Source organism: Heteronotia binoei, chromosome 14 (genome assembly GCF_032191835.1).
Source record: "Heteronotia binoei isolate CCM8104 ecotype False Entrance Well chromosome 14, APGP_CSIRO_Hbin_v1, whole genome shotgun sequence".
NCBI lineage: Eukaryota > Metazoa > Chordata > Lepidosauria > Squamata > Gekkonidae > Heteronotia > Heteronotia binoei.
Window position 1 is genome coordinate 21,936,352 of NC_083236.1, and position 11,650 is coordinate 21,948,001.

Genomic DNA, 11,650 nt, shown 5'->3' on the forward strand with positions numbered 1-11,650 from the left:
ACTTTTCTCTCATGTGAGCAAAGCATGCACATTGTGATGATGTCACCCAGAAGTGACATCACTTCACCAGGGATGTCACACCAGGGACGCTCCAGGACTCATGACAAAACTCTATGGTACCATAGAGTTTGACATGAGTCCTAGAGTGTCCCCAGCGAGACATCACTTCCGGGTGACGTCATCATTCTGGAGATGGGTGACGTCATCATTCTGGTGCATGGTGATGGGACTCTTCAGGGGCGGGGATTCCCCCGCCAGCCTGTTCCCTGCCAGCAGATTGAGACTTTCCAGAACAGGGGATCCCCTACTTGGCGGCCATTTCCCCTGGCCCTGTTCCCACAGCCCTCACTACAGGGAGGCTTTCTATTTAAAAAAAAAAATCAGTCTAGGATTTCTTTATATACCATTGTTACTGTTGGTTTAGCAGATTCTCTGAATTCTCAGCCTTCATTTTAAAAAAAGGTAAATATCTAGCTTCCTTCCTTGTGGAGATGTAAGGAAAACAGCATATCTTCACAAGGGAAAGAGCTAGAGCCTTACTTTTTAAAAAAAATCCTGAGAGCTGGGAATTCAGAGAACTTGCTATACCTATTGCTATAATGGTATCTTGATATAGCAATATTCTTGTGCCTGATGGCCTGTGGAGGGTGCCATTTCTGGCAGACTGGAACACAAAGCTATGGGGAAACCTGCCATGTGGTTTCCCCTGTTACACCCACACCAGCAACAAGAGAAACCACAAAAACTCATCTCTGTGTGGAAGGCACCATTGAGACTCCAGGCAGTTTACCAAATTACAAAACACTCTAATAAAGACCAGTAAATGCATACAATAAATACTGTAATAAAACTGGATTACACAGTTGGATAACAGAGTAATAAGGATGGTAAAATACATCCAATGAGCAATGTGGCATGAGGGTGGAGGAGAAAACTGCCTAAAAATTTCACAGACAATTAAACTACAACTCTGCTCCCTTTATAGACATGCCCTCCTGAACGTTCCATTCTCCACTTGATGCAAAATGAAAATGGCATCAGAGCCTGGGAAAAGACTTAAGGTTGCCAACTCCACGTTGGGAAATCCCTGGAGATATGTAGGGTGGAACCTGGAGAGAGCTGGGCTTGGGAAAAGGCAGGACTTCAGTGGGGCATAATCCCACACAGCCCACCCTCCAAAGTTGCCATTTTATCCAGGGGAACTGATCTCTGTCACCCTGGAGATCGCAAGGCCCCACCTGGAGATTACAACAATAAGGAAACATGGTGTTCTTCAGCTTTACCCACCAGGAGGTTGGCAACCCTAGAAAAGACCAGAGGTGGTGGAATGGACTGTAGTGCTACAGAGACAGCAAGTGGAAGACCCAGGAGGATCATATTTTGGAATGTTAAATAGCTCCACATTAAAAGCTCCTTACGAATAGAAAAGCAGTACAGCAAGCAAGGAAGGAGGCAGAACCATTTCTCCAGCAGTGCAGGTTTCCTACTTTTAAAATGCATTTTAACAGTCCAACGTGGAATTCATCATCTGCAGTCCATTCTGCTACCCCTGGGCTCTGCCCCTGCATCACCTCGTTATGGGGAGGGACGGTGGCTCAGTGGTAGAGCATCTGCTTGGGAAGCAGAAGGTCCCAGGTTCAATCCCCGGCATCTCCCAAAAAGGGTCCAAGCAAATAGGTGTGAAAAACCTCAGCTTGAGACCCTGGAGAGCCGCTGCCAGTCTGAGAAGACAATACTGACTTTGATGGACCAAGGGTCTGATTCAGTATAAGGCAGCTTCATATGTTCATATGTACATAGCATGTAAGGTCTGGGGCTCTGGGAAGAAGCCTGCAAACATGGTATCTGTAGGGTTGCCAATCCCAGGTGGGGGCAGGGGATCCCCCGGTTTGGAGGCCCTCCCCCCGCTTCAGGGTCGTCAGAAAGCAGGGGGAGGGGAGGGAAATGTCTTCTGGGAACTCTTTTATTCCCTAGGGAGATTTATTCCCATAGAAAATAATGGAGAATTGATCCGTGGGGTTCGGGGGGGGCTGTGTTTTGAGGTGGAGTCACCAAATTTTCAGTATAGCATCTAGTGCCTCTCCCCAAAATACCCCCCAAGTTTCAAAAAGATTGGACCAGGGGGTCCAATTCTGTGAGCCCCGATAGAAGGTGCCCCTATCCATTATTTCCTATGGAAGGAAGGCATTGAAAAGGTGTGCCGTCCCTTTAAATGTGATGGCCAGAATTCCCTTTGGATTTCAATTATGCTTGTCACAGCCTTGATCTTGGCTACACCCCTAATGTCTCCTGGCTCCACCCCCAAAGTCTCCCGGCTCCACCCCCAAAGTCCCCAGATATTTCTTAAATTGGACTTGGCAACCCTAGGTATCTGTCTGTGCTTTGTCTTTTCTCTTTCCCTGCCTAACGACATTTTTAATGCTTAAATTTATTTATGTGGTGGGGGGGACACCAGTTCACTGCCCAGCCACATATTGGCCCCAGACTGCTTATTAGGAGGAAGGCCCAAGATTTCTCCTGACTTGACTTTCTCCTCCGATCACGGAGTTCTAAATCACTTGCCATCGCTTCCAAAGTGGAAAGGACGCATGAGGGATCATCCATTGTTTTGTTTTCTACTTTCAAATCTGGGACTCCATGTACAGCTGGCTGCAACTTCGAGGTCCTCCTGCTTATTCATGTCTTTTCCCAATCTGCGTATTGATAAGAGAGCAAAAGAATGCCACTGATGTGATGGGACAGTTGTATCTTTGTTTAGTTTTAGGGACAGTTTAAGTTTGGTTTAGTTTTAGGGACAGTTGTATTATTGTTTACTAACCTGTGTTTAATGTTTGCCAGTGCAGAGAGTTGGCCAGAAGACACTGCAAAAAAAGATTTGCAATCATGTCTCTCAGGGCTTTATTTTTGTAGCAGGAACTCCTTTGCATATTAAGCCACACTCCACTGATGTAGCCAATCCTCATGGAGCTTACAGTAGGCCCTGTAAGCTCTTGGAGGACTGGCTACATCAGGGGTGTGTGGCCTAATATGCAGAGGAGTTCCTGCTACAAAAATAAAGGCCTGCTTGGGTTCCAATACAGAGACCAGAAGAATGAGCAGTAGTTCAAACAGTTTAAATCTAAAGAGCAACTCTATCAGATTCATCAAACGCTCTCAGCTTGCTGAACTGGCTACTTGAGCATGTGACTTTAGGGAAGGTCTTCAAAGTAACACACTTAATGTAAGGGAATGTCCTGAAATTATAAGTTCTGTCACAACAATACCTATGATAACTTCCAGATTTATTCAGAGACAGCCATATTGGTCTACAGAATCAAGTGAGAATTGAGTCTAGTAGCACCTTAGAGACCAGCAAGATTTTTGGAGTGTAAGTTTTTGAGAGTCAAAGCTTCTTTTATCAGATATCAGGTACGTGTTGAAAGGAGCTTTGATTCTGGAAAGCTCATACTCCGAAACTCTTGCTGGTCTCTGAGGTGCTCCTTGACTCGATTCTAGCATGATTCTGTAGACCCCCATGGCTGCCCTCTGAAGAAATCTGGAAGTTATGGACTCAGTTCTGGCTGTTCCAGATTTCTTCTGTGCAGTGCTTTCAAAGTGTTCAAGTACAAATTGATGAGGTATAGCAGAGGAATGAAAAAAAGGTACAAGTGAGTCAAACGTTGTAGCAGTTAAAAGTCACAGAGATTTCATTAGCTCCAGAAAAAAGGAGCTTCTCCACCGAGAAAAACAAAAGAACAGAGAGCAAATCCCAAACTAACACGTGTAAAAGGTGACTACTTTTAACGTTATACATTTCATCTAGAAAATATTTTAGTATTCATTGATTCTGCATCTGATCCTATATGGCTAATTTAAAACTGTTAAAACTTTGTATGCATTTTGTCTTGATTTCTTCCTCTACAAAAATTTTCTACTTAAATTAATGGCCGGGAGGAGCGGGTGGGTGGGATTTACCGCATTTTATTTCAACAGTCATTTCATAAAGCAAAGGAATTCTAAGCTACAGTTTAATACTGATTTAAAATCTAGTTTGGAGACACAAAATAATCGCTGGATTCAGATGGCACAGAAAACTGCAGTTAGTCCTGAAGCATTTTAGCGTAGCATTTAGAGGAAGGGCGGAGGGAACACAAGACTTCCTGGATCATCCTCACAAATAAATGGAGCTTTTTTGTTGATGACAGTTGAAAAGGGTTGCCAGCCTCCAGGTGGAGCCTGGAGACCTGCTTTTACAACTGATCTCCAGCTGGCAGAGATAAGCTTCCCTGGAGAAAATGGCTGCTTTGAAGGGTGGACTCTAGGGCACTGCACCATGCTGAGGCCCCTCCCCTCCCCAGACCCCACCCTCTCCTGGATCCACCCCCAAGGTCTCCAGGTATTTTCCAGCACAGACCTGGCAACCCTACCATTGAATGCTACCTCTTTCTCTGTGCCAGTGGGGTGTCTTGCAAGATGCCTCTGCTCTACTGCGCTTCAGTGCCATCTCTGCAAATGGACAGAGGTTAATACAGAAGCTGTCAGGTTTAAAAAAATTAAAAAAAGAACTGAACCATCAGGAAGGAGTCTTAAATTTGGTCTTAATCACAGGTAGGGAAATGGAATGGGAGTACTAATCTATCTAACATTGTCTGGTTTTGTTAACTTTTCCCTTGATATGAAACTGCATGTTTAAACTATTTCTAAACGGTCATGGATGTCTTCTGTGCAGATTTCAAAAATCTACACAACAGAGCCAGCCAGAGCAAGGAAATCGGCTTCTTCAAACCTGGAAACAACCCCAGGTTTGCTGAAAGTTTTTTTGGGGGGAGGATTGAGTGGGGATTTTAAAACTCTTCAAATGCAGGGATATCAAGGAGAAATTGAGCTTGCATGGCATTTCGTGTTGCTACCTGATGTTAAGACCGTGGTGCTGGTGAAAAGGTGGAGGAAGGAGGGAGGCAGTGAGGAGGAGAAAGGAACTAGAACAAGCAGGAGAGGGGAGATTGGAAGGTGACATGAAGGCAAGAGGTAAGAGGAGGAACAGAGCAAGTGACAGTGAAGAGACAAGGGAAAGCCAATACAGAGACAGAAGCAGCAAGGATAAAAGGCAGTAGGCAGTTGGGTAAGGGGGGTAATGGAGAAAGAGACACATGAACATATGAAGCTGCCTTATACTGAATCAGACCCTCGGTCCATCAAAGTCAGTATTGTCTACTCAGACTGGCAACAACTCTCCAGGGTCTCAAGCTGAGGTTTCTCACGCCTACTTGCCTGGACCCTTTTTAGTTGGAGATGCTGGGGATTGAACCTAGGACCTTCTGCTTACCCAGCAGATGCTCTACCATTGAGCCACCATCCCTCCCCTACAGTATACAGTAGGATTGCCAGACATCCCAGTGGAGGCAAGGGTCCTCCGCTGTCAGGCCCTGCCCCCAGCTGCCAATCAGCTGGTTGGCAGGGGGACTTACCAGTAGAAAGAGGAAGGCCCAGGCCATGTTGCCGGCATTGCACAGAAGAAGAAGATATTGGATTTATATCCCGCCCTCCACTCCAAAGTGTCTCAGAGCGGTCACAATCTCCTTTACCTTCCTCCCCCACAACAGGCACCCTGTGAGGTGGGTGGGGCTGGAGAGGGCTCTCACAGCAGCTGCCCTTTCAAGGACAACCTCTGCCAGAGCTACGGCTGACCCAAGGCCATGCCAGCAGGTGCAAGTGGAGGAGTGGGGAATCAAACCCAGTTCTCCCAGATAAGAGTCCGCACACTTAACCACTACACCAAACTGGCTCTCCAGGAAGTGATATCATCATGCTAGTGACTTCTGGATGATGGGCTGGTATTTGGGCAAAAACTCCATGGTTATAAGTTGGTTTTGCCTTCAAGGTTTTACCTAAATACCAGAGTGGCGCCTGAAAGATGATGGCATGGTGACATCACTTCCTGTGCTACACTGGAGATGTGGCCTGGACCTTCCTCTCTCCTGGTAAGTTCCACCCACCCCCCACCAGTTACTAGGAGGTACAGACAGGTGGGAAAGTGGAGGCTGCAGGGATGGGGCGGGGAAACAAGCAGCAATGGGGGGAAATGCACTTAGCAAGGAGAATAGGATCAGTGGAGGGACAAGGGTTTCCCACTTTTGCTATACTACATGCCGTACGTTATTTCATAACCTCAACAGTTGTTCCACTCTGCATACCTTTCTTGATGAGCTTTATAGTGACAGCCAAATATGCAGTTTTTCTCATAATATTTTAGGGGCAATAGCCAATGTCATTTAATTACACGTTCATTGCAAGAAATACAAAATATCTGGATTTCCCTTTTTGTCTTTGCCCCCCTGAAAGGAAACCTGGAGATGCTTCTGCTCCCTGGTCAGTCTGCTAGCCTTGTAGCTCTCTTTCCTCAAGTCCCTCTGGTGTCACCTTGTTGCATAAATTCTGATGAAAGGTAAAGGAAAGGTCCCCTGTGCAAGCACCAGTCGTTTCCGACTCTGGGGTGATGTTGCTTTCACAATGTTTTCATGGCAGGCTTTTTATGGGGTGGTTTGCCATTGCCTTCCCCAGTCATTTGCACTTTCTGATTAGCAGCACCTAACTGGGACAAGGATCTCTTAAGCTTCATGGGGAGTTGGCTCTAGGGCTGCCAACCCCTAGTAGGGCGAAACTATAGGATCTTAGTGTACAGCTGTGTAAATTAAAAAACCACTAAGAGACACCATAAATTTTAAACAACAAGACAGTGTAATGTAGAGGTCAGTGGTGTCCTGACAAAAACTTGCACATAGAATTTCAAATAGAAAGCATGTAGCAAAAAAACAGAAGGCAGTTCAAAAGCAGTCTTTCCAATCACAAAGGAGTGACAATAGCCCAGTATTTAGTTCATGGAACTAAAAGAAGCCCTTCCAAATTACTAAAAGAATCCCTTCCAAATTACTAAAAGAAGCCCTTCCAAATGCTTTTGAACTGTCTTCTGTTTGTTTTTTTGCTACATGCTTTCTATTTGAAGTTCAATGTGCAAGTTTTTGTCAGCACACCACTGACCTCTACATTACACTGTTTTATTTAAAATTTATGGTGTCTCTTAGCCATTTTTTTAATTTACACAACCCCTAGTAGGGGGCAGGGGATCCCCCCATTTGGAGGCTCTCCCCCCACTTCAGGATCATCAAAAAGGGAGGGGGATGTCTGCTGGACATTCTATTATACCCTATGGAGACCTGTTTCCATAGGGTATAATGGAGAATTGATTCGTGGATATCTGGGGCTCAGGGAGGGGGCTGTTTTTTGAGATAGAGGCACCAAATTTTCAGCATAGTATCTGGTGCCTCTCCTCAAAACACCCCCCCCCTCCCAAGTTTCAAAAAGATCAGACCAGGGGGTCCAATTATATGAGCCCCCAAAGAAGGCGCCCCTTTCCTTCATTATTTCCAAATGGAGGGAGAGCATTTAAAAGGCATGTGGTCCCGTTAAATGTGATTGCCAGAACTCCCTTTGGAATTCAATCATGCTTGTCACACCCTCGCTCCTGGCTCCGCCCCAAAGTCTCCTGCCTCCACCCCCAAAGTCCCTAGATATTTCCTGAGTCAGACCTGGCAACCCTAGCTGGCTCCTCAGTAAAGTACCATGTCTATGAAGGCACTCTCTGTGTTTGATTATTTATTTATTTACATTCTTTATAGTCAACCTGAGACTCAAGGCGGATGACATAGTCAAAGACACTCAACAGGATGGGGCATCCATTGAAAGGTGCAATAAATTTTGGCCTACAGAAAATCAAAAACAAGCAGAAAACTAAAACAGAGGTCAGCTGAAACCAGCCTGGAACAAAGCATAAGCATTTACACATGATACAGTAAACGGTGTAGAACTTACACCACTGGACTACACTTACAGTGATAGGCAGCGATACCGTGGTATAACAAAATAGGAGGCGATTTCACCTTTAAGACCAACTTAGTTTTATTCAGAACATAAGCTTTCATGTGATCTCTAAGCACACTTCACCAGACGAGGAATCTGGCACAGTGAGCAGAGCCATACATAGCTGGTAGGCAGTGGCCCAGAATGCAAAATGGTACACATTTAAGAACCAATGACAGTGAAGTAAAATTATCTGGTAGGCAGTGATTTAGAATGTAAAGGTACAAATATAAGATTCAATTACAGAATTGAATCTAGAATGTACAATGTAACAAAATGTAACTGTCATTGAATCTTATATTTGTACCTTTACGTTCTAAACCACTGCCTACCAGATAATTTTACTTCACTGTCATTGGTTCTTAAATCTGTACCATTTTGCATTCTGGGCCACTTCCTACCAGCTATGTATGGCTCTGCTCACTGTGCCAGATTCCTCGTCTAGTGAAGTGTGCTTAGAGAGCACACAAAAGCTTGTGTTCTGAACAAAACTAAGTTGGTCTTAAAGGTGAAATCGACTCCTATTTTGTTCTACTATTTCAGATCAACCTGGCTGGCTACTTGGATTATATACAGTGGTATAGGTCACATTCCCTATCCCTTTACCAATGCAACTTTCTGAACCATTTCATTACAATACAATTCTATTATGTGTGTGTGTGTGTGGGGGGGGAAGCTTCTTGAATAATTCCATTTTTCATAGTTTGCAGAAAACCAGGAGAATGGACTCCTTCCTAACCTTGTCAGGGAACTCCATTCCACAAAACAGGGGGCTACAATAGAGAATGCACAAATACAGGCAGTGACTGATTCTGTTGATGTGTAAGATGGCACCTGCAGAAGGCCCTGCTGGGAGAAATGTATTCAGACACCACTAGCTGCTGTGGACAATATATAGAGTTGCCAGCTCCATGTTGGGAAATACCTGAAGATTTTGGGGGTGGAGTCTGAGGAGGGTGGGGTTGAGGAGGGGAGGGACTTCAGTGGGGTAGAATGCCATAGAGTCTACCCTACAGAGTGGCCATTTTCTCCAGCTGAACTGATCTCTGTTGCCTGGTGATCAATTGTAATAGTGGGAGATCTCCAGACAACACCTGGAGGGTGGCAACCCTAGGCAACGATGCCGGGACCCTATCCTATATGTTAAGCTCAATCTGTAACTGATTCTGTAACACACAACTGTTAATCCAGAAATGTTGGACTGGATGCAGCCCGTTTTTCCACTGGCGAAAAGGGAGGAAGGGGTCCCATTTGACCACCAAGAAAGGCTACGTACTTTGGGACCTGCATGGACAAAAGCCATGCGGAGCAGGGAGCTGTCATAAGGAGATGAATTGGCTGAGACACAGCAGGAAAAGTTTGTTTGATCCAACTCAGCATTTTATATAACTTGCCTTTACATGCATCTGCCTTTTATAACCAGTGCAGCAAAGTCTTAGTTGTATCATTAAATGTTTTACAGACTGAATTGCTCAATTAGGTTGATTTAATTGGATATATTGAAACAGGCTTTTCCCCCCCTTCGTGAAACGCCATGTTATCTTCCAATCGTTCCTGGCAAAAACAACCACATTTACTTACAAATGAGGGTTTTGCCTTGGGCTTTGGCTTGCTCATCCCACTGTACCTCTGAGACTGGCTTTTTGAACTGTATGGCTCTTCCCATATGCAGTTGACCTTATATCATCCTGAGGAAACAGCTTGCATATTGGCCTAGGACTAAGTGAATTCACAGGCACCTCATTCAGAATACAGCTCAAAGCTACAGGAATTACCAATGCATTTTCTTTTAAATCAGGGCTTTCTTTGTAGAAAAAGCCCAGCATGGACTCATTTGCATTTTAGGCCACACCCCCTGACTTCACCTTTGTTTCACATAGGGGTTTTTTTTGTAGAAAAAGCCCAGCAGGACCTCATTTGCATATCAGGCCACACTCCCATGACACCAAGCCAGCTGGAATTGCGTTCCTGTGCGTTCCTGCTAAAGAAAAAAGCCCTGTTTTAAACTAAATTGTAAGGAATTTGGAAAGTCTTGAACAGATGAAAAATTGGGGGAATTTTAAGAAAAATGGCAATATCCATCAAGTTGGTAGAATTTCTTGGGGTTGGTAGAGCTTGCATCCAGAATGAATGATAGTTTTATAAAATCTAGGATTATTTTTTTTCAAATCAGAGGCATAATTCAGTTCATTTAAGCATGCTCAATTTCCCTTGGTTTCAGTGTTAGAGTTCAGCATGCTTAAAACTACCAGAGGAACTTAAGTCTTTAACTCTGGTCCCATCGTGCCTCAAAATAGAAATTTTCCAATGACAGCATTGCATTTAATATTTTAGTCAATGCTAAGGAAAATTGGTTCACAGGGTAAATGTCGATATTTTGCATTTTTTTTCCTTATTTGCCCCCTCTCCTGTTTCTCTTGATGTCCACAGGTACTTGAAGAGAGAATGAAACTGGAATGCAAATGCCATGGGGTTTCCGGTTCATGTACAACTAAGACATGTTGGACCACACTTCCAAAATTCAGAGAGATTGGACATATTTTGAAAGAAAAGTACAATGCTGCCGTGCAGGTAGAAGTGGTCCGGGCAACCAGACTCCGGCAACCCACCTTTCTCAAGATCAAGCAGATCCGAAGTTACCAGAAGCCCATGGAAACTGATTTGGTCTATATCGATAAGTCGCCCAATTACTGCGAGGAAGATGCCTCTACTGGGAGTGTAGGCACGCAGGGAAGGCTTTGCAACCGTACCTCCCCGAGTGCCGATGGGTGTGACATGATGTGCTGCGGAAGGGGTTACAACACCCACCAGTACACCAAAGTTTGGCAGTGTAACTGCAAGTTCCACTGGTGCTGCTTTGTGAAATGCAACACGTGTAGCGAGCGGACAGAGGTGTTCACCTGCAAATAACAGCAGAGGTTCCCAGGGAGTAAAGGACACGACCACTACATGTGACGGAAAGTCGAGTGGAACAAAACAACTTCAGCATCATTTTGCACATTTAATTTTCTTTGGGAGAGGGGAAAAGCCCCATCTCCGCCCACTTCCTTAATAGCTCCTGCTTCTAAGAGCAACACGTCTCTTGCTGGCTAGCTGCTTTGACTGCATTGGGAAGTGGGGCCTCGGAGTGTGCTACAGCGACTTGGTCCAACGCAAGCAACTTTCTTCCCCAATTGCAGGCCGAGTGTTGTAGAATTTTGCTCTTAGATTAATTTATACTTATTGAAGACACTGACTCCAGGATGCTGTTTTCAGATTTATAACATTTTTTTTTTTAAAAAAGGAGCGAAACAAGACTTTTTATGGACAAACTAGAATCAAAGCAGTGTTGCTAAAAACTCTTATTTCTGATTTTTTTTTTTTAAAAAAAAAGCAGGTACAAAGGGCAGCCAGTGAGACAAAAATATAAAATGGGGAGGGGGGACCTGGAGGACTCATTTGTAAAACAAAGGTAAGCAAATTTCTGACAGTGACACTGGAACCTTTTGAAAGGATGTTTAAAAGAAAAAAAAAGATTATTTTATTTATGTTTTAATAGTATCGAAACAAATTCTCTAAGCACTAACGGGTAGCTACGTCTTTATTCTGTACTAAATGTAAACTTATTGGAACTTTCTGATTTTATTTTATTTTTTTTTTGTTCTCCCCAGTGTTTCTCAATGCTACTGATTTCATGGCACTCCTCTGTTTAAAAAGAGTTCTATTATTGTACTCCTCAAGCATAGCCCAGGGTAGAGCATGAACAAGGAGATGG

General features: G+C 44.3%; 1 protein-coding gene across 2 annotated transcripts in view; it reads left to right on the forward strand.

The window, feature by feature from the left end:
* The window catches only part of WNT7B (Wnt family member 7B), a 145,995-nt gene extending 134,742 nt beyond the window's left edge, over positions 1-11,253 (forward strand). For both annotated transcript variants that reach the window (XM_060254235.1, XM_060254234.1), the window contains exon 4: positions 10,327-11,253. In XM_060254235.1, coding sequence (XP_060110218.1) covers positions 10,327-10,806 — 480 coding nt within the window. In that variant the 3' untranslated portion in view covers positions 10,807-11,253. The remainder of the gene's footprint in view (positions 1-10,326) is intronic.
* The last annotated feature ends 397 nt before the right edge of the window (positions 11,254-11,650 follow it).